This window comes from Borostomias antarcticus (genome assembly GCF_949987555.1).
Source record: "Borostomias antarcticus genome assembly, chromosome: 24".
Lineage (NCBI taxonomy): Eukaryota > Metazoa > Chordata > Actinopteri > Stomiiformes > Stomiidae > Borostomias > Borostomias antarcticus.
The window spans coordinates 9,869,432-9,895,464 of NC_140257.1; the positions used below are offsets into that span (position 1 = coordinate 9,869,432).

At 45.3% G+C, this 26,033-nt stretch overlaps 5 protein-coding genes across 6 annotated transcripts; 2 read left to right on the plus strand and 3 right to left on the minus strand.

The window, feature by feature from the left end:
* Positions 1 to 182: 182 nt before the first annotated feature.
* On the minus strand, positions 183 to 2,107 carry LOC311325506 (polyisoprenoid diphosphate/phosphate phosphohydrolase PLPP6-like; the record flags this gene model as incomplete). Its single annotated transcript, XM_084458220.1, has 2 exons — positions 183 to 571; positions 1,678 to 2,107. The coding sequence occupies 2 exons, from the start codon at positions 2,105 to 2,107 to the stop codon at positions 183 to 185; spliced, it is 819 nt and encodes a 272-aa protein (XP_084314346.1).
* A 559-nt stretch (positions 2,108 to 2,666) lies between these two features.
* Positions 2,667 to 5,872, plus strand: LOC311325426 (peroxiredoxin-6-like; the record flags this gene model as incomplete). The annotated part of the gene is made up of 5 exons (XM_084458128.1): positions 2,667 to 2,758; positions 4,412 to 4,568; positions 4,724 to 4,870; positions 5,038 to 5,184; positions 5,409 to 5,872. 5 exons carry the CDS (start codon positions 2,667 to 2,669, stop codon positions 5,535 to 5,537), a joined length of 672 nt encoding a protein of 223 aa, XP_084314254.1. The 3' UTR covers positions 5,538 to 5,872.
* Positions 5,873 to 6,054: 182 nt separating this feature from the next.
* On the minus strand, positions 6,055 to 17,012 carry fggy (FGGY carbohydrate kinase domain containing). 2 transcript variants are annotated; one of them, XM_084458456.1, is made up of 16 exons: positions 16,696 to 17,012; positions 16,386 to 16,595; positions 16,037 to 16,148; positions 15,484 to 15,635; positions 15,231 to 15,319; positions 14,918 to 15,030; positions 14,671 to 14,799; positions 13,961 to 14,064; positions 13,120 to 13,227; positions 12,933 to 12,994; positions 12,357 to 12,507; positions 12,159 to 12,233; positions 11,906 to 12,026; positions 11,553 to 11,647; positions 6,964 to 7,025; positions 6,055 to 6,825 (listed from the first exon to the last, which is right to left on the minus strand). In XM_084458456.1, the coding sequence occupies exons 1-16, from the start codon at positions 16,765 to 16,767 to the stop codon at positions 6,747 to 6,749; spliced, it is 1,734 nt and encodes a 577-aa protein (XP_084314582.1). In that variant the 5' UTR covers positions 16,768 to 17,012; the 3' UTR covers positions 6,055 to 6,746. The 2 variants fall into 2 exon arrangements, with proteins under 2 accessions (XP_084314582.1, XP_084314583.1); XM_084458457.1 differs by lacking the exons at positions 6,055 to 6,825; positions 6,964 to 7,025 and adding an exon at positions 9,048 to 9,159.
* Positions 17,013 to 19,120: 2,108 nt separating this feature from the next.
* Positions 19,121 to 20,744, plus strand: LOC311325159 (transcription factor Jun-like). Its single transcript, XM_084457822.1, has one exon. The coding sequence runs from the start codon at positions 19,398 to 19,400 to the stop codon at positions 20,349 to 20,351; it is 954 nt and encodes a 317-aa protein (XP_084313948.1). The 5' UTR covers positions 19,121 to 19,397; the 3' UTR covers positions 20,352 to 20,744.
* A 755-nt stretch (positions 20,745 to 21,499) lies between these two features.
* Positions 21,500 to 25,040, minus strand: tada1 (transcriptional adaptor 1). The gene is made up of 8 exons (XM_084458008.1): positions 24,954 to 25,040; positions 24,534 to 24,625; positions 24,354 to 24,419; positions 24,167 to 24,261; positions 23,826 to 24,038; positions 23,586 to 23,737; positions 23,310 to 23,466; positions 21,500 to 22,645 (listed from the first exon to the last, which is right to left on the minus strand). Exons 1-8 carry the CDS (start codon positions 25,025 to 25,027, stop codon positions 22,493 to 22,495), a joined length of 1,002 nt encoding a protein of 333 aa, XP_084314134.1. The 5' UTR covers positions 25,028 to 25,040; the 3' UTR covers positions 21,500 to 22,492.
* Positions 25,041 to 26,033: the final 993 nt, after the last annotated feature.

Here is a 26,033-nt window from a genome sequence, read left to right on the forward strand (position 1 = left end):
AAAAACGCAGACATATACAACCTACACACAAAAATATTGAAATACAACAACAACAATAACATAGGGAACAGAGGGCTGCTGACAGGGTGGATTGCGATGCACACAGTCTCTTTCTACACGTCCAAAACATTCCACCCTCATTCCCTCACATGTTAACGCCTTTTCTCACAACCTCCAGTCCCTCACGCGCTGGCTTGTCCCTCTCCCAGCAGCAGAAGCAGGAGGTCCTGCAAGCAGTCCCAGGACACCCACAGCCTCTCCACCAGGGTGTACTGGCAGTAGCCCATGGCCAGGCCACAGCCCACGTCCGTCACATAGTGCCTGGCCAGCAGCAGACGGGACAGACCCACCAGGGCAGCCCAACCCAGCACCAGAGCGCGCATGGGGGCCGTGACCACCAGCTGGGCCACCAGGAAGCGGGCACACATGGCAGCCCGCGTGGCGTGGCCCGAGGGAAAGGAGTAGCGTTCTACAAAGAAGGCGGAGAACATGTCAGAGCGGTTCTGGGCGGGTGTCCTGCGACGGAACGCGGCCTTTACGCTCCTGACCAGAATCCAATCCAGCAGTAGAGCTGTGAGGTGATGAGAGAGAGAGGGAGAGGGAGAAAGAGAGAGAGAGAAAGAGAGAGAGAAAGTAAACGGTTATAGAGGATGTTACTTTTATGAAAGGCTGTTGTTGTTGTTGTTATTGTTGTTAAAACATCAGTGTTAATTGGCAGGGCTATTCTCCTCCATAAGAAGAGTAGCTTACTCACTTTTGACCTTTTAGCTTCGTCTTCCAGTCCAAAATAGAATACCATTCTTATTTTATGCAGAACGCTCCCCTAGTAGGAACGTACGACAACTGAATCCCAAAGACCTCAGTCAACGCAGCTAATCCTCTCAATATAAACAGCACGAGAGGCACGTGCATAAAGATAGGCCTGATCATGTAATCGCGAACAGCTGCTTGATTTCCTATCCAGAGGTGACACTGTAGGTCTACCAGGAGATTAAAATGAGAAACTTTCCATGGCTGCATCCCTTCCCTGTTTAGTGCCGCTCAGCTGCTGCCGAGTCTACTTGCTGATGGAGCCGTAATTCGGTGGACGGTTTCAAGACGCTAAACCCACCTGTAGGCATTCTGCCAAAAAATACCTAAAAATAAAATAAATGTCTGCCTTCTGTGGTTTTATATTTTATACATTGTTTTTATGTATTTTTCTTTTAACCTTCTATTAGGATAGTTTAACTGTTGTAGGTCTATTCTTATTATTTTCTGTATTTCTGGTGTTAACTTTATATTTATCCATTGTAACTCTGGTTTAGAGAGGTGCTTTACAAATAAAATAAATGTACTTACTAATTGACATAGATAGTCAATGGCCACAGGGCGCAAAGCCGATGGGTAGCTTATAGGCATACAAATGGCCTTTATCATAATGCAGCTTTGCAATTGGCACTGTTTTAGGTTCAACAAGTTCATAGGCTATGCGTGCATATCGTGGCCGTGCAGGCACTATGCAGGATAAAAAGTAGCCCAGGCTAGGCCTAAAGGTTACGGGCCATTGATTTGAGAATTTAGTCTAACGGGACAGGGATTATTTTATATGACAAAATCGATAAAATAGGCTATCAATCAAAGAAGACAAGTTAATTGAAATAATGCATTGAAATCACACTATGCCTGCCCACTCACCTAAAACGAGGTTCAGCATCATTTCTTGCTCTGTGACTGTCTCGCCCCTGAGGAGGCAGTATAAGGTACCGATGAACCACGGGATGGCGTGGCCAGAGAGTTCCACTAGCCTCACCAGGGGGCGAATACTGCCCCACGACGAGTCCTCACAGGCGCACACCCCCAGCCGCTTCGATAGCCACAGGTCTATGGCTAAAAACAACCTCAGGATGATGACAAAAATTGAGTGATTCAAACTCGCCGAATAATCCTCTGTCTGTGAAGCTGTGGAGGCATACAAACAACTGGAGCCTCGCCGGCGAGATGGCCACTCGGACGCCCGGTAACGGGTTACTGTGGCAAACTCGAATCTCCCACTGGCAGCGGCGCCACTGTTTCCAGAAATACTGCCACTACGACTGCTATTCCTTCTTGCTCTTGGCGACGGCATTATTCTTCTAAATAATAGGCTGAATAATCCAAATAAGAGCTCAATTTAGCATATGACAATTAATTTGTCCGTTGTTTATTGGCGGCTTGTTATAACTGGTAGGCTAATCCCTTGATAATCCAACCTTCACAATAGCCATCCTCAAAACTTCAGGCACCAGACACAATGAGGTTAAATGTTGCCGACTATTGCAGGATGGATTGAGTCACGTGGCACAAAACGGTAGTTAAGATACAATACATTGTTGTGACAGGTCTACATTTCTTATTGCTGAAACAATTAAGTGTTTCATTATGACTAATGCTGATTTTAGGCCAATTAACCTCAACATTTATAGAGTGAGCTTATTAACACAATTGAACAATCAAGTCACAATTGTGTCTATATCAGGCTGTTCAGCGTTCAGAGGCAAATTCCGTTAACACAGATCGTAGCTCACCGTTAATAGGCCATCACTTTCTTTATCGAGGACGATCGGCTCAGCCTCGTCATCATCGCCCCTATGTCATCTCACCTGTCGTCATTGCTTGGACGCGCCGCACCGTTCGCCGTCGCAGCTATGCCTGCTCTCTTGCTCGGAGATGTGCTTCCTAATTTCGAGGCCGAAACAACTACTGGCAATATAAAATTCCATGACTTCTTGGGGGACTCGTAAGTATGCATGTAGTGCTATCGTATCATAGCCTGATTCCGATATCAGTTAAGGTTTGTGTTGGATGCTACATTTATTAAATACCCTTTTGAAGATGGCTATGAGAAACGATGTTCGATGTGAATGTAGGCTAGTATAGGATAGACTATAGCCTATACTTTTTATGGGGATGTTAAGCACGTGTTTTGAGCACTCGAAATAATAAGAAACGTTTATTAGGCTACGTGTTCTTTGTGCTGGCCTATATTTTAATCCTTAACTAGGTCGGGGGAGAAAGTGTCTCAAATCGTTTGCACGCTGAGCTCAATAAAAACGCTGACAAACAATTCCGTTGTTATAGAGGCTCGATATCAACCTACCACATCCGTTGAGTTACACCTTTCTAGACAAACTGCTTTTATTTAGGGCAAATCAAAATGAAAAGCTACATTTTATTAATTTGAACTTTTTGCAGTTCTTTCCAGGCTACATTTAGTGTTTGTAGCAAACACTAAATGTCCACTAAAGTTTATGTCCACAGGAGGCTGATAATGAGCATTATAATAAAAGATGCAACTTTAATAATGCCCATTTGGGGGGGGGGGGGCGGCGGGGGTGTAAGCCTTATAGCATCAAGAAAAGAAAGGACAGGAAAGATACAGAATAGTTCAAGTATGGACAGCTTCAAGTAGCCTACCTTGGCGTCCAGATCACCAAGGAGACTGTACCACCTCAGACAACCGAGGAAACTCAGAGCGTCCCACCAGATCCGACGGAGTTTCTACTCATCCACAATCGAGAACATCCTGACTGGGAATACCACCACCTGGTACGGGAACAGCAGCTCTCAGGATCGCAAGGCCCTACAGAGAGTGGTACAGTCAGCTGAACGTATCTTCGGGGGCCACTCCTCCACCTTGAAGACATCTATTCCAGCAGAAGATGCAAACAGGATCCTGAGAGACCCCAGCCACCCAGGCAACAGATTTCTCTATGCACGGATAGAGGAAGAGCTGCTTTCCGCAAGCCATCAGGCTCCTGAATGACTACCTAACATGACTATCTTATCACTAGGATCAGGATCTAGTGTATAATAACATAACCACCACAACGCAAATGCCCCCCCGGGACTATTTATTAAAACGTTATTTATTATTTATTTATTTATTCATATCCATATGTACAGAATCCACCCAGACCTTTATTTATCCCATCTTAATTTTATACTTTATAGAAAGGGTAGGCCTACTTACTGTGTAATTTGTGCTCATTTATAAAATTGTAATTTTTGAAATTTGTAAATTTGTAACTGTAAATTTGTAATTTGGAAATTGAGTATTAGTTATCTGTAGCATAATCTTGGAGCCAGCAGCAACGTTTCACTGTGACTGTAGGCCTACACTGTACATTACATGTGACAAATAAAAGGAATTTTGAAGTATCAAATGTAAAATAGTGCATACAATAGGCTACAACATATAGCCTAAAACATTATTAGACATTACTGTAGCCTGTGACACGTTTTTAACCAGCGAACATTCTGTCAGAGAGGGTAGGCTACCTGTAGGCTAGCTGAATCAGCTTGTAGCATGAGAACAGAAACACAACCAGTAGCAGAGATGCTTTTTTAGGCCTCTACTAATCCCCCTTCCTTCCTTCCTTTCTCTCTCTAGCTGGGGTATTCTGTTCTCCCATCCCCGTGACTACACCCCCGTCTGCACCACGGAGCTGGGCAGAGCCGCCAGGCTCAGCAGTGAGTTCATCAAGCGTGGCGTCAAGATGATCGCCCTTTCAATCAACGCCGTGGAGGAACACCATGGCTGGAGCAAGGTGTCAACTCCCCTCTCTCACACCCCAAAACATGTCCAATGTCATTTTTGTCAAGAGAGGAATTAATTGCCAGTCCCTGGCTTGTAAGATATCGTACATCTGATTGAGACCCCACACCCTCCAGCAAGTAATGAAGAACTCTTGTGTCCTTGTAGGACATCCTGGCTTACAATAATGAGGAGCCGGGGTCCCAGTTCCCCTTCCCCATCATAGCGGACAGTGAGAGGGAGCTGGCGGTGGCCCTAGGCATGCTGGACCCAGACGAGAAGGACAAGAGTGGCATGCCCCTCACGGCGCGATGCGTGAGTCTCCTCTCCGACACCTTTCTCCCGCCCGCCTTAAAACACCAGCAATCCCGCAATATATGTTCGATATGAGTAAACCTCAGTCTCTCTCTCTTATACACACATGCATGAACTGTCCAACGCTTTGTCTGCTATCAGTGTTATATTTCGCCTGTGTGTTTCAGGTGTTTATCATTGGTCCAGACAAGAAGTTGAAGCTCTCCATTGTCTATCCAGCCACAACGGGACGCAACTTTGATGAGATCCTACGAGTGGTGGACTCCCTGCAGCTTACTGCACAGAAACGGGTGGCCACCCCTGTAGACTGGAAGGTGAGACAAGAAGTGACACAAACTGGTCAAGGTGGACATTATCACTGTCGTGTGCACTTTTAGAAAATGCAGGAGGAAAATTTAGTTTGCCGTCAGAAAACGGTACCATACTGTACCGATTTGCAGGCCTCTTCAGTACAAATGACATCTGTTTGTTACAGTGAACTGCTCTCATGGTACTCTGAGGCCAATTGACCCCACTTGTCACTCCTTTCCCTGTGAAGCCCGGAGATTGTGTGATGGTTCCGCCCAACATCCCAGAGGAGGAGGCTGCCTCTCTCTTCCCAGCTGGGGTGTACACCAAAGACTTGCCGTCAGGGAAGAAGTACCTGCGCTACACCCCCCAGCCCTGAGGGTGTGCTGCAAAATGATGCTCTCGCAGTCGCTGACAGGACCACGATGATGATCGGGGAGAAGGATTGCTACAGTATACTCCTGGCCATGGTGGAGGTCGGACCACAGTACTGGTAGCAAAGTCCAGATGCCATGACTGGGGTACCACTGGCATGCTCATGAAGAGTAATTTCATAAATTATGGATTGGATTATGTGTGGACTTGACTGAAATACCTTTCAAAAGTGTGGTGCCTTCTTTTGAAGCTTAAACATCAATAAAAACCTTCAACCTCAACAGTCTTTTGGTTCCTGTCAATGTAGCTAATTAGGTATCTGAATAGAAAGTGACAGGGTTGGCAGTGATGGATCTTTGCATGTTCCTCTGTCATTGGGTCTGCAACCTAGCTACCATTCGGACACTTGTTAAAGGTCAATAGTCAGCGCTGATGTTTGGAGTCAGCTGTTGACTCAGCTGTGTGTGGGATTTGGCGTCTCTCTCTCTCACAAGGACAACACCAGCGAGAGAGATCCCTGTCTTTGATCCTGTACAGCGCTGGGATCTGACATCCCTCCACGGCAGCCGTGACGCAGGAGAATTCAGGGAAAGAGTGGGGTAGTGAGTAATGGAGAGTGATAAAGATCAACTCAGAGCATGAGTACAGAGAGAGAGATACGGAGAGCAATTAGTAAGTGGTAGTGAAATTCATTACAATACACAGGTGTTCGAGTGAGAGAGGAGAAAGAGGCTTCCATACACGTTAATTTGCTAAACTGTATCGCCAAGCTTTCCTTCAAAATCCTCTTTAGAGTGTTGAAAAATCACTGAATTCATGTAATAAGCTACTATACATCTTTCCGCTATACAGCTATCTACATGGCTATCCGGTGTGGTTAGTTTCTTGTTTCCTGTTAGTATCTTTGTTTATTGCATCATTTCCTGCTCTACATCTTAAATTAGCAACTTTGTGTCATAGATGGAGGATGATTTTATGACACTTGGCAGACACTGCTCACATTTCTTCATGGCAATCTGAATAGTTGATGTCGGATACCCAGCTCATGTTCAGCGTCCACCGAGGGTATGTGATTATCAGATATCTCAGGGGTGCGAACGTGGGGTCGAAGTGTGCATCTACTCCCAATGTCCCCCGCTGTCTGGAGGTAGCAGCTCAGTATCAGGACCCCGTTTCTCTCTCAAGGGGGAGAGGGGTGCACCCAGGTGCTTGCTCAGTCACTCATGAGGGCCGTGTACTCCCTCTGGTGGACGAAGAGCCGCTGGAACACCTCAAACTTCCTCTGGTAAAAGCTGAGGGAGAAAGTCAAGACCGTCCTGTTAGATACAATATCAAGACTGATCTACGACGATGTGTGAAAGGGCAGAGATTTGTCATCTCTGTTCACCGGCACACTTTTAAAAGAAACCGGTGGCTGATGCAACTCTCACCTCTGCAGCTCCTGGTTCGGCCGAACAACGTTCCCCACTTTGGCCATTTTCTCCATGGCCTCCTAGAACATGAAGAAAAAACCCACATTGGAAACCACTAGATAAAACACGTTCTGGTTTAGAGCACTCAAACATGCATTGCAAGGATGAACTATTTCTGTACTTGGACCAGAGGTTAACATGACACAGGCAGAACCTCTGAATCTCTGTGCGCTCATCAGCTCACTGACCCTGGATCAACAGATCAGACAACACCAACTGCATGGACAGTTATGACTCAAAATGAGTTGACAGGTGCAACCTAGTCCGAACAATAACACATATTCTTATTTTTAGTGGATCTGGCTTAAAGGCTTGCCATCCCCTTGTGTGAAGAGGTATGCTAGTGGAATGCCACATAGCCATAGCCAGGCTGCACTCTATTTCCAGATAGATAACCATCTCCATGTTATCCACTCAGAGAGGATATCTAAATGTATTCTAGTTCCTCTCCACTAGATGGTAGCTGTCCCCCACCTGATGAAATCGGGTCTATTAAAATGGCCTTTGTCTCTGACAGTACATTAATACTGACACAAAATGTTAAAATTGCAATTATCTGACTCCCCTAACTCCTTGTGCAAACACTAGCTGATTATGACTTAAACGAGAGTAAGAATAGTCAGTGTGTTAAGTCAAATCCATATTACATTGCAAATTAATTAAACAAATTACAAGGCGAAAATGCTACAAAGTAAAATGCAACAAAGTAAGCTAAGGTTGAGATCCTGCCCTAAGAGATTAGAGAAGGACAAAGAAGCTTGTGAGAGAGAACACATGGCAAAGGCCTATGAGAAAAGAGAGAGGAAATGCAGCAGTGGTATAGCTCAGGAGGTAGAGCAGGTCGTTCAGTGATCGTAGGGTCGGTGGTTCGAATCCCGCCACTACCTGTCGAAGTGTCCTTGGGCGAGACACTGAACCCCAAATTGCTCCCAATGAGCAGGCAAGCGCCTTGCATGGCAGCTGCTGCCATTGGTGTGTGAATGGCGCTCCGGGCCAGTGTAACAACTGGATGGGGAGCGGGTTACAAATGCATTACCTATACCTATACCTAAATTGAGAAGATGAGATAGAGAGATAGAGACATTGACAATGGATATGGTTTATGTTTATATGTTTTACCGGAAACAGACAAAACTAATGCCATCCCAGTCTTAACATACCACGAAAAAATACATAGCAAAATGATACTAAACATGCATTAAAAGCAATCAATGTTAAGATTTACCGAAACACAGCTTTTAATGCTAATTTAATTCAGTGTTCATCAGTTCATGTTCCTCTTTGACAGATGTGGCCGCCCTCCTGCTGGCTGTGCCAGATAGAGTGCATCTTAGATAGAGTGCATCTGGAGAGTTAAATCACTGGGGATCAAAAAGGCTCTTTGTCTTAGAACAGTCCTAAAACTGTATGTCACTTCATCAGGTCTACTCTGATTCAGTCGAAAATAATACATTTATTCAATGTACATTTTCTTGCTCAAAAAGTCTTTAAAAAAATAATAAAAATGCAATTTGGACATCAAAATGGATCATCTAAGTTTGAGATTAGAAAGGAATGGGAAAGTAATTGAAATATTGGTTTGGTTCTACAAAACCAACAACAGACAAAAATTATGTGAGTGAACTGAACAACAGATACCCTGTTTTTTCCCCCGACATCTAACCTTATGACCCGTCTCTCTCTATCTCTCTCAGAGGGTTCAGAGTGAGTGCTGGTCTCTTCTCCTGGCCTTCAGGATGACACTGACCACAGCACAGACATTCCCCAGCAGGGCACAGCTACCCACTGCATTCTGCACTGCGTGGAGGGGGACCTTCTCCTGAAAGACCAAGATAGACTTGGCTGTTGATACTGTACATACACATACCCAATTTCCCCGTTGAAAGGACTAGTGACGGGTCTGTACCTCACACGCCAGTGACGGGTCTGTACCTCACACGCCAGTACTCCCCGCTTCCTCCTCGGAGAGGTTGGAGAACGTCAGAGAGGTGAAACGGAGAGACGCGTTCACTCTTCCCACCAAATCCTCAGGAAGTGGTGTACCAGGCCATTCTGTTTCCAGTATGACACTGTCGTCTTTATCCGTGTCTCTGAGCCACATGGCCTCCTGGTCCACTGGGCCTAGGTCACAGATGAGAGTGACCTCTGCCCCCTCTGAGAAGAACACAGTGAGGGGGGCGGGCGTGAGGTCGACCAGTCATATTATACCTCCATGAGACCAGTAGACTATAGTGTCAAGCGGAAGCAGGAAAAGAAAAACCCCATGGGACCTTAAATCTGAAAAAATCTGAATGGTACGGAACGGCGTAAGAAAAATAATTTCTTGATCCTGACTGAATTGTGCCATGACCATCACATATGATGTCTGTCAATTTAAAGCATACATTTTACTCATCTCGGTTAGCTTGCAAGTTAGCTAATATTAGCTTGCTGACTGGTTTAAAACTCACCAAAACCTTGTGACAACCTTGTGACAGCTCTCAACATGGCCAGACTAATTAAGCAATAAACCACTCGAGGCCGTGTGTTATAGTGATTTTATAACAGCTAGGGGGCGTTGTTAGGCACGACGCGAAGCGGTTTTATAACACCCCCCTAGCTGTTATAAAATCACTATAACACACGGCCTCGAGTGGTTTATTGCTTTTATACAACGGTTACTACAGCTATTAGTGTAAAATAAACACACAGCAATGTAAAATATTAACATTTATTCAAAACAAAGCATCATTTCCTCAATTCCGGCGAGCAAAATAGTTCCCCTAACAAAAGGCTTGCCAAGCAACAACTACAATGCATTGGATCAAATGGGAGGCGCATTAATACTGAAAATGGAATGACACAGGTGTGTGTTACAAAGTATTTTAACACGGGTTCCAGCCAATCAGTATCAAGAACCAGAACTAACCGTTGTATAATAGTGATTTTCACCTCTGAATAATTTTAAATTAATTCTGGAATAAGTGCTTTCCAGTCTTACGACAAACTGCGACTTTGTTTTTTTGTTTGTAATTATGTTTTAAATTGAAAAACATATCATATGTGTATGGTCATGGCACAAATAAAACGGGATCAAGCAATTTTGTTTCTCGCCATTCACTACCGAACATATTTTCTCTTAAATAAGGTCCCATGGGACGGCTCTTCCTACTTCCGCTTAGGCACTCTATATAATCGGCTATAACCACGACTCAAGCACTCGTAAAACCCTGAGTGGTTGAGTCCCAGTGATGGGATGACCAGAGAGAAGTTCCTGCTCTTTGTCCTGTCCACCAAGTACATCTCCCTGCAGTTGACTGTGCGGTAGTACTTATGGTATGTGTTGGGACTCTGCGGACTGCCCCATCGCCGTTCCTTCAGAGATACGCAGGTGAACGGCACGTCAGACATGGTGGAGTTAGAGATTCGGAGGGAGGAGCTATTCTCCACCAGCTGCACTCTGCCCCTCACGTCCTCCATCAGGGGGTCCAAGATTCAAGACTTCTTTATGTGTCACAGACCCCAGGTGGTGAAGGTAGGCAACCACACTTCATCCTCCCTCACCCTCCCTCAGGAACCCTTGAGTGGCCCAGCCAGAGCCCAGACCTGAATCCAACCAAACATCTGTGGAAGGAGCTGAAAATGGCTGTGTACCGATGCTCCCCATCCAACCTGATGGAGCTTGCAAGGATATGCCAAGAAGAATGGGGAAAAATCTCCAGAAACAAGTGTGCCAAACTCGTAGCTTCTTTCCCAAGACGCCTTGAAGCTGTAATCGCTGCCAAAGGTGCGTCAACCAAGTATTAGGCTAAGGGTGTGTATAGATATGTAACCCCTAAATAACCTATTTTTGTCAGTGAAAATAAATTGTTTTTACTTCATTATTGGCTATTGTGTGCAGATTTTTGAGGCAAAAAATGAACTCAATCTATTGTAGAATAAGTCTGTAACATAATAAAAAGTGGAGAAGGTGAAAGGGGTGTGCAGACTTTCCGGCTTGACTGTAAAGGAGTAATCAAATGATCAGCGGCTACTGACGTATTATAATACATTTAAATAAGCTGTCAGAGTCAAGAGGCGACCTGGTCACTAGTTGACTATCTATTGATTACATTTATAGAAGCTATATTTTTTTTTACTTGGACATAGTTCTACTTGGCTGTTAAGGATAACCCAATGATGCACAGTGAGCGGTTGATTTAACCATGAGCAGCTCAATTTAACTTTCTAAATTGTTTTGGGTCAGTGACATTAGCGTACCGATGCTTAGACATGACAAATGTCAAAAATATAGTGGTGTTGTTTTCTCTCGCATCAAGATATTTTTGTTCGCCATTCTTTTAAGAAAGTGTTTAGACTCGTTTTGTCTACTTGCTTCCACTACTTCACTGACACAAAGGGGTGATACATCATTGGTCAGGGACAATATGTTTACTGTGCACTTGTATAGAATCAGAAAGTAACTGTTTTGATCTCACTTCAAAATCTGGGGAGAGGGGGCTTCAGATTTGCTTCGGGGGGTGTGTGTGTGTTTGTGTGCGCGCATGTGTGCGTTACATATACTTCACCTGTATAGATGTGTATTCACGTGAGGCGCATGCACCCAGGACTGCTGCCCCCACCAACACGGCCTCGGTCTGGGCCGGGAGGACCGCAGGCAGACCTGGAGAGGCCACACACATTACACAGCTGGATTCCACATAATCTGACTCTTACGGCAGATTGCAAGCGAGGCTAGCGGGAGCTACCTAAGGCCTTGTGTGTGTCGTAGATACAATTGTCACTTTACGCAAGCGCTTGCGTAGAGCCTGTATTCACAGCCGCATCAGCGTAGATTACCTAGAGTATGAATCGGGCTTTACTCTTACTTAATTCAAGCTCATTCCCCACTGCTAACTACCCCTCCGTCCCCATCACAAACCTGTAGCATTGGCATGAATCTGCACAAATAGGGGATTCTTACTCAACCCTCCACACAGGAATAGGGTTGTGATGTCATGTCCTGCCTCTCTCATGGCCTCAAGGATATGTCTGGTGCCCAGCTGAAACAGGAGTGGGACAGTCAGGAAGAGAGGAATACAATATGATACCATGATGAATCCTTTTCATAACAGCTGAGGAAAACATGCTATAGTCGATGCATGAACTACTGTAAGTAAATGTAGTGAACTCACAGCGAGAGCTTGTACAGTCGCAAGGTACAGCAGGGCTAGGTCATCTAGAGTCTGGGATAGCAACAGCCCGACCACCTGGGGAACAGAGAGAGGACCTTAAATCGGACCAGATGCATGTTGGCTCAAGCTAACTAGCTGTGTTAGCGCTAGCCACTGGTCGGAGCTACAGTAGCCCTGGGCGGGCCCTTCTCTCCTCACCGATCCCCGCAGGGTGGGGTCTGCCAGGGGGGAACGGTTCCCATGGAAGTCCGGCCACACATGTAGGCTGGAGCCCAGCAGGTCCACGGAGGACTGCTCTCTGGCCATGGAGCCCAGGTGGGTGTTCAGGTAGGAGTAGATATTCTCTCCGCTGCAAAGGGGAGCATAAAACAAGATGGTGAGCAGACAGCACAGGCTTTTAATCAGGATCAAGAGAAATACTTGTTTTTCATCGTCAAAGGGACTCTGTTGTAAGAGGCAACCATCTGGTTCCACATTCTGTCAGTCGGGGTACATATACTCACAGGAAATGGTACATATGGTGCATCTAGTGCAAGTTTACAAACATTAAATAGATATACAATGGTACATTCCAGGTGACCTATTAACATACCTTTTCAATGGGTAGATCTATGGTATACCAAAGTCAATAAGTGTGGCTTATTGACAAACACTGAACAGCTCTGTGTTGTTTTAGAATAACACTATACCAGTAGTAGACCCAACAAACTCATATGACCTCAGTAGAGAGATGGTGGTGAATGTATTTACAATAGAACTCTGCATATAGCTGACCTTCTCTCTGCCTGCTCCTTTAGCTGGGGGTAGGATGCATGCCCCTTCACCACATGATCAATCTGAGGGAGAGATTAAAAAAAAAAAAAGAAATTTAAGCGAAAGATGAACTACTACAATCATCATGGCTTGCTGTATGGGTTGGCCTTTCAGATGCAAAGTCCTATTGTGTAGCACGTTAACTGACCAGTCGTCCCGTGGCGCTCTGGCCTCCCTCATTGAGCCACAGGTCGGGCACCATGGCGGACAGGTAGGGACCCCACACCCCTGGGACGAACACAGGCTGCTGGCTGATCTGAAACAGAGGAGAAAGCCATGTTAAGGACGGTGCGCGGTTCTCATCCAATCACGCAGTAACAGTAGTTTCAACATGGAAATATGTTTTCAATACAGTAATACTAGAAAATGAAAAGAATGGGTGATTTGTTCAGACAATGTTTCAGCCTAGCAGCCTTTATCAAAGTCTTTGACTCAGACAAGTCTTGTCCAAGACTTTGACAAAGGCCACTAGGCCGAAACATTGTGTGAATAAATCACCCAGCATCAAGAGCTTGAGTGTACAGTCTCTTTTCTTTTTCTAGAATATTCCACCCGTTACCAGCACCTCTCCAAGACTACGGTGTGCGTTTACTCCTTTTTCCTCAACTTCAATACAGTAATAACATCAACACATAGCAAGACTTTTCTATATGGAGGTCAGACATGAGGGGTGGATCCTGCCAGATGGGAAGATAGATGTTGAGAATAAGGTGAGCATTGTGCTATGATGAAGAGACAAAAGTGGGTGGTTTAGATTAGACAGGCATGGATACTTAGCCTCAGAGAGGCATTGTGTAGACCTCCTAACTCCACGATGCCTGGCTGGTTCTCAACAAGCCAAGACACAGGGGGAGCTCTTTCCCTCTTATGTGCTAAGGCTGCCAGGCATGCCGTGCTGTATTAACTACCGTAAATAAGACTGTTAAATAAGTAGCCTCTCCTCCGCGAGGTCACACATAACAGGGGCTGTTCAATTCAAAACCACTGACCGCCATGTGGCACGAGGAAGTCCCACAAATCACAGCCATACGCGATGTGATTGGCTGGTCCTCACAGGGCAGACGGAAGCCTCTTACATCTGCACCAATCACACCTGAGATCACAAAACACACTAGAAACATAAACAAATCAGGTCCTATTCGGGGCCTTTAGTATTTACCTTCATTTCACCAGGTTAACCAATATACAGAAAGCAGACAGTTTACATTTCTAACTTGAAGAGAGAATTCTATAATTGAAATGTCTAACTTACCGTTTGAAGTGGGTCTCTGACCTTCACATGGAATTGAGCAGTGACATAGTGACACTGCTGGAATAATGTTTGCCAAGCTGGTTTGCGTTTTAAGAGGTGGGAGGTAGATGGTTGTGCAGGGGCCTGAGTGTACATCACTGTGGTATGTAAAACAGTTAAGCCTACTGAGTGCTTTAACCTCCGACTGAGGTATCATTGTGTGATCAGCAGAGGTCAAAGCAAAGGTCAAAGGCCACTCCGTAAACAAAAACCAGATGGCTGTGGTGGGGCCTTTGGGGCCAGAGGATTTGACAGCTGGAATGGACTTTAACAGAGCCCACAGGAAAACAACAGCAATGACCCGGGGACTTAATAGACATGCTCAAGACGATCGATGGCTAAGCAACATCGACCACAAATGGTCCACTCTGCTCTCTCTGGCTCTCCCGGAATGAACAGGCGACCTACCTAAGCCTCCAGCATGAGCGTCTATGAGGGAGGCCCCCACTGCCACGCCCCGGTCCAGCCCCAGGTCAGCTGCTGCCTCCTGGCTGAGGCCCTCTCCTACCGGTGTCCCTGGACAGCAGGTCAGATTGCCTGAAGGTGGGGGAACACAAAGCAGATACACTGAACTACAAAACAGTGTGTGGTCTCCTATTGTGGAATCCAAAACCAACCCGTGTTGAGTGGCGATGTTAAGTGTAACTCCTTTAACCTATTTTGGAATGGTTGTTTTCAAGCAGGTCTTCTAGACCAATGGCTGTCCAGAAACTGGCGTCCCATCCCGAGGGGCAGTAGGTCCATTTACACACCAGCGTGCATAAGGATCTGAAAAGGGTGGTAGACTTGATCTGACACATACTACAGTATGACTGACCTAGACACAGACCAACACTATTGGATTCACATTCATACAACCATTAAACTTGGAGGACGACACCTTACACAAAGCACACTAGTTCAACAATCTACATAATCTATGTTTAAAAAGCCTCTCTCCATTGCTCTCCATCTCTCCAATGCCTCACCTTGCCAAGGACCCAGTAGCCTTCCATGACAGGAAGTCTGGAAGGTCAAAAAAGTGGGCAGCATCCTTCCAGCAGGTCTCTCTCAGGTTCTGACAAAAGACACAAGAGGAGGAAAATGACATTCACATTCCAAGATGGAGAGGAGTGATTGAGATCCATCAGATCTCCTAAGCACATGGCTATAAACAGCACATGCTCAAGAGGAGCCTAGAGCACACCCATAAAAAGCTCATTGACTTCAGTGAACTCTGACCTCTTTGAGCCAGAGCAGCTTTGGGGGTTGCATCTCTGGTGACATGACCCCACCGACCATCCTCAGGACCCGGTGGCCACCGCTGGTCATTCGAGCTGCCTGCTCCGCAGCGCGATGGTCCATCCACATGACCACGTTCCTGTCCTGCTCGCCTAGAGGGAGGGAATTATCAGATGAGGAATGACGACCAAAACATGTGCTGCTCAGTCAACTCACCTCGTGTAGTACAAAGCTATAAATATGCAACAACAACAAAAACGGTGTGGGTTTTTATGTATCAAACCTTAATTTGTACAAGTTTATATAAGAAATATTGTACGCTAGACAGACCTAACATCTCCCGTTCCAATCACACAGTCACAAATTCCTACTCTACATTCAGAGGTGCAAACAGATCACAGGTGAAGAAGGTGACAAACATACAAACTCATACAAACACTGATCAAACAAATGACCTATTTTGGATTAAAAAACGGCTATTTTCACCTAAAGGTGACAAGTCTGCACCTCTGAACATTAGCAAAGCAGAACAGGAATGGGCTCGCGGACTCACCGTCCTGGTTGACGGCCACTGGCTGGAAGTTCTGGTCCAGGACCACAAGAGAGCAGGTGGCATCAAACCCGATTCCTCTGACCTGGCTCCTCTCCACACCCTGGGTTACTCTCTGGCAGGGCGAGACAACAGATAAGACTTGCTGCCTCTTCTGAATTGCTAGCAAATGTTGAGACAACGGTAAAGAATCAAAGCATCAAGCTGCATATTTAAACAATTATTAAATGTATGTCAATGTCATGACTTTGAGGCAATGAAGACAGCATAGCCTATAGCAGAAAATCCCTCTTAAATGACAGTTGAACTAGTTATGAATGTGCACGCAAAAACGCATCTCTTGGAGACCTACTTTGACTGTGCGGCAGCACTGTTCCCAGATCTCTGTGGACGACTGGACATAATGATCTGGGAGGGGCTCCCAAATGGTGATCGGCTCCTCTGCAGTGTCCTTGACCTGGCCATCCCTAGTGACCAAAGCGGCCCTGACACTGGCAGTGCCCACATCAACCCCCACAAAGTACCTCTCCATAGAATCGTGAGTAGTCATCAGGAGATACTCCTAGGGAGAAAGAGAGAATATTGTTAATTAACGAGAGTTTACAAGAGAAGAGACGTTACTCTGTTAACTTTAAGTAAATGGATCCTTTCCAGTAGCCTACCATCTGTTTGAAAAGTAAAACATTGTTTACAGCATTTTCGTGAGTGACCGCGAATTCAGATATTGTTGGCATGATTTATAGAAGCGGACTAATCTGCACAATTCGAAACATCACTGTATGATTTGGTTTTCACCTCATAAACTATTCAAAAGGAACCTCTAACTTTAAACGATGCCTTACCCGTTGGCCAATGTCAGTTGTTGCGCCTCACTGGCTAATTTTGTTGTAGCAGCTGTACTTTGACTTCCAACGGCGCGCCTTAGTGGCCAAAAAGGGTACATCTGCATTTACCTCCGTATAGCCTACTTTTTGCCAGATTGTCAAGGCAGACGTCTTGTTGAGGGCCTTGGTAAAATTACCATTAATTAGGTCCCAGCATCTGGACTATCTCTAAAAACCAATGCCATATGTGTTCAAGATGATTAGACTTCATGAGAGACTCCAGGTAATCTTCTTTTATACAAATAAATACCACCTTCCATGCCATTCAGAGAAGCCTATTTTATGAACAAAGGTCTGAGGCTAACAGCACTTGTGCTATGCATTTGTTCATTCCTTAAAGTCTGAAGGTAAACAGTGCAGTCAGCAATGTTTGGAGCAGCAATGAATACTGGAGAAGAGAGAAAAACAGAGCAGCAGGACAGGAAGAAACAGATGTTCCTCTACAAACACGAAGGACAATGTTTGAAATCCCATCTCTCCCTCACTTTCTTTGTTGTGTAGCCTAGAGGGGGGAGAGAGAGGAAGGGAAGGAGAGAGAGAAGTGTAGCTCTGTTTAATGATCAACACATGCACAGCGCACTCTCCATGTTTTGGCCTGGTGGAAGGGTGTGTTCTCATGGTCTGTGGATCCATCCTTTAACAACAAAGGACAGCTTGTTGTGGCTGAGCCCACTCTTGATTAGGGAAGTCCACATCGTGGAAACAGCTGGCTGAATCAGAGAGAGGAAGGTGATGTTATCGAAAGATTACCCATCAGGCCAGCGGAAGGGAAATGTGGCCAGAGAAACAGGAAGCGTGGCCGGGTCAGCGTTAGTTTGATGGTTAAATTCCTCTGGACAGTTATAAACACAGGTGCAGGCAGAAACGTAGCATCGTCTTCTAGTCAGCCAACGGAGGCACCAGGCTCAAATAAAAAAAGGTCTTAAATAACAATAGTGAAAGTGATTTTAAGACCTTGAAATAATGTATATGTTCATAATCACATAATTATAAGTAATGCAACTCTGTGTGGACAACTGTGTGTGTCTGTGCTCTGTTTGTTTGTTGGACTGGACTGGAGTAGCCTACAGCTCTTGATGCCATTTGTTACTATATCTGCAGAGGGACAAGATTCCAAGCAAGAAAATATTCCAATCTGATATTCCAATTGAAGGTGTCTAATACCTCCAAACAGTTGTTGTTTTGCAGGAAGAGGCCGAGGACAATTCAGAGGACCTGCTCCTCTTCTTCCCCTGCATGGTTTGAGAATCATACTGTATGGCGATATGTGGTGTAAGATTTTGCTCATATTCAAATTAAAATCCAGAGCAAGTGGAGGGATAGCAGCGGGTGTATTTGGACACAGCTTGTCATCTCAGAGTTGACCTCATGCAGCCAACACTCACACCTTCTGTGGCTGAGTTGTATTTACAGTTGGTCTGAATAGAATAGGTTGAATAATGCAGCAAGGGGTTACCAGAATTAAACACAAATTCATCTGAATCACATGAATCATCAGATGGTAAGTATCATGGCAGGCACGGGAAAATACAATCAAATCAAAGAAATAGCCTATAGAGTAGGCTAAAACAAAGCAATAATATCTTGCACTCATAGAGACAAGAGTTTTAGAATCTTTTTTGTCAAGTACATTTTCACATAGTAGCCTAGAACTCCCCAATTTACATTAATGAGACACCGGTAGCCTAATACGTAGCTATTAATTGACAAGAAAGTCCACTTGAGCCTTGGGCATTTGTGTAGCCTAGACATAATGCTCTCTCTCGCTCTCAACTCGCACACTACAGTATACCTCTCTCAACTCCAAAACATTCTCTCTTTTTGTCACACTAAAAGCATGTGTGTACTTGTGTGCGTGAGATGGGAATGTAATGTGACAATATACAGTACAGCGAATATATAAATGAGCGGGTAACTAAATATTCAAAAACAATACGTAATCCCAGAGTACATTGCTGCAGTTTCTGCATTACCTAATCCCATCAACCATTGCGGGAGGCGGGAATATGGCTGGTTGTCAAAGCAACCTGCATGTCATTACAAAAAGTAACGCCCATCGCATAATCTCAAACCAATGGGAAGCTTTAGAAATGACATCATTGTTATTTTCAGTATAGCAGCAGCTTAGAAGTGGATAAAGTTCGTCTCCACGTTGGAAGTGGTAGAAAGTACATTGTAATCAGTGCGAGGCGTAGTGGCTAGACAGAAGAAAATAATTATTTCACTTGAATATTCGAATTGACCAATTGACGTTCATCATTTCGAAGGTTAGTGTGTTTTGTCACAATTATTTAGCAACAAAAAGAAAAGTTTGCAGTTGGACAAGTTGTTCCCTGACTTGAGGTTCAGAAAGAGGCGCACCCTATCCTAGACGACTGGTGGTGATAGGGGATTGGATTTTTTTTTCAGCCGAAACCGTCTATTGCGGTCGGAAGATTTGATGTAAAAATAATTTCTACACTCAAGAAAACCTTCAATTGATGCCTACCAAGATGGAAGCGACATTCTATGACGAATCGGTGAATGCTTCCAATTCTCAGCACGGCGGGATAGGAACATATGGATTCAATCCGAAAACTATGAAGCAGAGCATGACACTAAATCTGAACGACCCCAGAAATTTCAAACCTCAATTGCGAGCTAAAGCCATTGACATACTGACGTCCCCTGACGTGGGATTACTGAAACTGGCCTCTCCTGAATTGGAAAGACTGATCATTCAGTCGTGTAATGGGCTGACTACTCCCACTCCTACTCAGTTCCTCTGTCCTAAGAACATCACCGACGAGCAAGAGGGTTTTGCTGAGGGATTTGTAAGGGCGCTCGCGGAGCTTCATTATCAACAGCATATGCCTAATGGCTCTGACGCTCAAGCCAATGTAACCAACGACATGGCCCCCGTATCTACTGTGTCCGAAAGTGGTATTCCGTACAGCTGCACCGTACGTGCAGAACCACCGGAATATACAAACTTGGGCACATTCAGTCGGGCCGTAAGCTCTGCGTCGGCACCTACTGGTGACAGACACTCCTCGCCCAGTTACACGGCGGTCCCGTCCCAAAATCAAATCGACCCCCAGCTGTCAACGCAGCACCCACGACTACAAGCCTTCAAAGAGGAGCCCCAAACGGTACCCGAGATGACCGGCGAAACCCCACCGCTATCTCCTATCGACATGGAAAGCCAGGAGCGGATCAAAGCCGAGCGAAAGCGCATGCGGAATCGAGTGGCCGCGTCCAAATGCCGGAAAAGGAAGCTGGAAAGGATTTCGAGGCTAGAGGACAGGGTCAAAAACCTGAAGACCCAACACACAGAGTTGGTTTCCTCTGCCAACGTGCTACGGGATGAACTTGCTTTGCTCAAACAGAAGGTCATGGACCACGTAAACAGTGGGTGTCAGCTCATATTGACGCAGCAGCTCCAAGCTTTTTGAATTACAAGGACAGTGCGCTGTGAGCGAGGGACATTTGGGACCAAACGCAGCTCCAAGGGGCGTGATACAAAGTTGCGCCCCGAAAGAATAGCGAGAAGAGACGTGTGTCAAGAGGTGGCCAAAGCCTGTAGCCAAATGAGTCTTCACATTGTCCAGTAGCAAATGTATATAGACCGTGTCTAGCACTGAGTTTTCTCACCAGCGGCGAGTTGTACAATATAACATAATATGAAACATTGCTTCATTGACACACCTTTAAGGACTGACTCAGAGGTGTGACTTGCCTACTGACAAAAACTGCCTTACTTTGATAACATTTACATTGGTAACATTTTGTGGGTGTAACAACTGTTAGACCCGAATTAATACTTTGTAATAGGCCAACTATTTGTATGCCTGTCTTTTGAGCACTTCAGAACTGTATAACTACAAATAAAATGTGGAACAAAACATGAATTGAGAATCGTTGTCCTATCCTAATTGCCTTGACTTCATGAACCAAGAGTAGTTTTATTCAAGTTCGTCCTGAGTGAATTATTGTAGTATTTGTTGACAAAGAAATGGGTGTCGGACGTGCATTGAGTCACTCCAGCGTAGAGGTCTGGTGGTGACTGCGTCCGACAGGCGATTGGACGGCCTAGTGTCGGAAATGAGCAGCAGGCAAGCCAAATATGGCAAGAGAGCTGTCAGACGACTACAATGTGTGACGGTGGGTGTGCCTAAAATACTGTGCTGGCAGTAGTGGGACTGGGTTGGTTGTTTCCCCAAATTAACTAAATTATATTGCAAACAATGTTAATGGCATACAAGAAAATATCGAAAAACATTTTCTTTCTACAATTAGGCTTTTCCCTCCATAGCCTACATCTGGTCTACAGGCAAAGATTAGCTAACCTGTCACATCCGTTGTTGTCCAGTGAACAGACCAGTCTGTCCCATCCTTGTAACCTGATAATATTGGTGTTGATTAATGACAATATATTAAATAACTAATATAGTGCAAATCTCATTCACCATTCATACAAAGCATGTTAGAGATGTATTAAATTTTATTTCGTATGGTTTATCACCCGCATGGGAATCGCAAACATGTTTCTTGTTTAAAAAAAAAAAAAGTAAAAAAAACAACAAACTCTCTCTTTCTCATATATACATACACACACACGCACACACACAGTGTTGCTGCACAGGCTGGATGGTTTACTGTTTAGTGGTTTCCAAGTGTACTCAGGCATGGTTCCATCACAGCTTGTCAATACCCCAATCAGAGACCCAAAGTTTTATTGAATAATGGGACCACGTGTTAAGGTGTTTGTTCTCTTCATTCTGGTGAGCCTGTCACACTGCTACTGTACACTTAACCCATATAGTCCTGCATGCCCAGGGTGGCATTCAAACACGGGTCTCCCGTGGGACAGACTCGCGTTTTAACCACCTAGCTCTTCATTGGCATGGGTTGACAGTATTTATACAGGGAGAGTGAGTTTAATCAACAACTCATCTACTTGGGACTCACAAGGATTCTGTTCCACTCACTTAGCTATAGGGAGCACCGCCCTGGGTGGGGGGCTAGGATGGGGGCGCGGAGCAAGAAAGTCTTGTTATTTTATGTTAGTGAAAGAGTGAGTTGAGGAATTTGTCGTTTCACTCGGTTACACTCACCCGCCCAAACTCACTACATCCACAGGGCATCCGTGTCACAGCACTAGTGTAACCCATACGTTTCGGCATGCCTTGGGTAGGATTTAAACCCAGGTCTCCTGTGGGATAGCTTCGACCAGCCACGCTCTTCATAGCTAGCTCTTCATCTGCGCAGGTGGACAGTATTTAAACTGGGGGAGCGAGTTTCAACAACAGCTCGCTGCCTACTCGGGACTCACAAGGGTGCATCTCAGCTGCCTACTTCCAGGTAGCCTGGCATCACCAGACCCAATTCGCAAGTGCAAAGGATGAAGCATGGACAGAAACAGACTGTGAGATAACGTGAACAAGATGGCAAAGCCAGGATAGCTTCCAGAAGGCTCAAGAACCCACAGGGGCGCTTCACATGAACTTGAAATCTCTTTTTGTCAACATCTGACCGTGTCTTTTTACGCCCTACCCTGTCTGTCTGTATGTCCGCCCGTCTACGAGCTAGTCTCTCAGCTGACGAGCAGGCCCTCCTTGGTGGCCAGGCGTTGCCGGTGGACGTGGTCCTGCTCCAGCTCCTCGTGGCTGGGGTGCCACAGCCGTGACAGGATGCGCTCCATGTTGAGGGCGAACATGGTGTGGGAGGGCATCACGCCACGGTGGACCTGCGGACAGGGGGGCAAAGCGAGTCAGCAGTTTCACAAAAGGCCGTTCCGTGTGACGCATCGATATTTGGTAGCTGGACGGAATGCTGCGAACTGACGCTGGAATCAATGTGGGACAATCCAGGCATAAAAACGTGATCTCTTACATGACAATAAAGCATTATGGAATGAGAAGCAGTGGGATGTCACAGATATCGCCACGGCTAGCGGGAGTGATTAGGCACGACGCTGCTCAGCAGAGTGCCGTTACACCCCGCTAGCCGTGGCGATATCCGTGACATCCCACGGCTTCGAGTTCCATAATGCTTTTATACAACGGTTGCCACATTTATCCGTCAATATTTCAAAAAGAAAGACAATATGAACTTTAAATAAATGTATTTTGAATGGAACTATTTGGTAATCATTTGCGGATACTTCCGCTGAAAAAGGGAACGTTGCCAGGCAACAGGCGACAATGCTACAGCACATTTTTGTAAACATTGATCTATAGGCTACTAATAAGAGGTGGATTGATATTAAAAGATGTGCAAACATTCCATTTTAGCATTGGGATATCGTGGTTATCGCCACGGCTGGAATGCAAACTGACCAATAGAGACAATGGACCGGATCTATACCGTTGTATAACAATGAGTATGTACTTGGAATGTGATTCTCTCACCTGTAGTGCTTCCAGTAGATCAAACATACTGATAGGGGGGAGGGGCGCGGGGACACTGTCACTGGAACAGGCCAATAGGAGGGCGGCTTGTTGCTCTGCCTCGTCTGGAGACACCTGAGGGGGCGGACCTGCAGGGAGCGACGCACTTGGAGGGGGGCTAGGGTGAGAAAGTCATGTTATTTTATGTTAGTGATCTAAAGTGAGTTGAGGGATTTACCTAAGAGTGAGATTTTCGCTCCGTCACAAAAACTTCAGGAGGAACTTCCATCTCCTTACCATTCAGTGACACTGTGGTAAGCAGCCAAGCTGTTTTTCAGATAGGGCCGTGGTGTGACATCACAACCAAAGGCATAGGGGAAGTGACCGTCCCGCAGCCGATAAGCCTTCCTCCTAGTCACTATGGCAGTCAGGACATCCTTCAAATGCACCTGTCAGTGAGGAGACACTTAATTGGGTGCCTGAAGGAGAGCTTTACCTACCACACGTGCACACACCCCCATTTAGTACAGTACACACCTCCACAGCATGGATCATGGTGCTGACAGAGTCCTCTGTGACGTTGTCCAGGCCCAGTTCAAAGGCCGTCACCATCATGCGGGCCTCCAGCTGGCCCCGGGTGGGCAGCAGTAGGGTGTGGGCGCTCAGGCGCAGCTCCTCCTCCTCCGCCCCCACCTCCCGGGGGCTGAACGGCTGGGCTGCACTCAGCGGGTTCTGGGGCTGGAAACGGTGCTGGAGGCCGGACAGGTCACACAAAGACATAACTACAATTCTTCAACAGCAGGAAGGACAAGCTACCGCTCAGTAGGTATCATTAGCTCAGTTGTTCCCGTTTTTTTTTGTGCTTCATAGAAACTCACATCAAACTTCTGTCTGGAGGAGAATTTCTTTTTTCCTTTGGGTTTGCCAGGTTTGGAGGCTGAGATTCCCGTCCACTGTAAAGAGCTTTGGCCCTCTGGGAAAATGAAAAAGTCGGGAGTTACAAGTCCATCTCAAACAAGATGACAAGCAGGCAAGGTTTCGGCAAACAGCTCATTTACAACATACCTGGTGTGGATACAATGATCTGGCAGCGAGTGAGAATGGCAAGGAGAAAGTCATTGTGGACATGAACTGTGGGAGAAACAAGTCAGTTGAGAAGTGGGTAACGTTAGATAGCACTATGTAGCTCATTGAAAGTTGACTACCAGTAGACCTCCAGCTGGGTAGAGTAGGCTGGCCACTAACCGTTATCTTGTGCCAGGAGACGACGAGCTTCAATGTCAAACTCCTCCTTGCTTATCTTCTGTTTGAACCATAGTTTCAAGTTTGCCCAATAACTATAACGATTAAGACGATGAAAGAAAAGTAATTAGCAGCAGAAAACATTACTCCATCAAAAGATGTCACACACAAAAAAAAAGAACTAATCAGAATCTTCAACAACAAAAAAGATGTGCAGCGTGTAACGTCCCAGCCGGGTACATTGTAACAGGTCCAGTGCAGAAGTAGCAGTAACTGAGCCTCCTACTAGCTAGGCTACAACAGTGTTAGCTTGAGGCTGAGTCCAGCTAGCATAGCTGGCTAAAGCTGCAATTTGGGTAAAATTAGAAATGCCTGATTATTAATAGCATCAAACAGAACAACATACAACAACAGCCTACTTACTGCTTGACATTATCACCAATTGCTTCAGTAAGATTTTTCTTCGCAATTTCAAGCTCACTAGCATGTGCCGCCATAGCGCTTGTAGCCCTGCCTTCGACGAGGCTAACGTTAGCTGAACGTCCAGCGCTTCTACCATGGAGGTGGCTTCTACTTCTTTATTTGCTAATTCGGTGCCATTATTTGCTATGCGTAGTGCAGTAGCGCCGCCCAGCGGTGTGAGGAGAGCTGTGCAGCTTTGGATTTCACTGCTAAAATCCTACTTCGCCAGCAGAGGGCAGACATGCCTCACATACTGAAGCTGGAAGCCTTGGTCTTTGTAGGCGCATAACATAATACAGGGCTTTATTTTATCTATACTTATTCCTCTCCCTGATTGAATAGAATTAAAATAGCCTAGCTGGGGTCTCTCTTGGTAATCTAGCCTATTACATAGTCAATTTGAAACTAATATAGGCTATTAATATTAGTATTTGTAATAGCATTGCTTTTATACTCTTTAGGGTAGAGGATGTGCCAAACAAACCTACCTTAGATTAGTAGCCTAGGCCTATCAGCATCACAATTTCATATAAGTTAGCTTTAGAACTGATCAATATCGTCATGCGTATCATTATTGTTTTAAGAGCTAGAACAGATGGTCCCTAACCACCAGGTTAATTTTCTAAGTAAACATATAGCAGGAAAAAACTGCCATTCCCTTTGGCTCTGTTTTGGTTGCTGTGCTCTTCGTGCTTTGAGTTCAGAATGAGTAACACTAATTTAACACATTAGCTCATTGTTTTCCTCTGCAGGGCTTTACCGTGAGGTCCTTCTGTTTTTCAGAGTCTTAACTAGGCCATAAAAACAGCTGAGCATATGGGCATTGGCCTATTAGCTCCAGACCCAGACAGACATTGGCCCATGGTCCCAAAAACAATTCATCAAAATAATTACTGTCACATTTGGAGCTAACACATAGGTACAGCAGGCCAATGTAGAAAACACAATCTAACTAAATAATTCTTATTTTGACTTTTGGACATACTTTATGTGATTAATTTATCATGTGAAGCTTTATGTTTTCAAGCTTTATGTATTTGG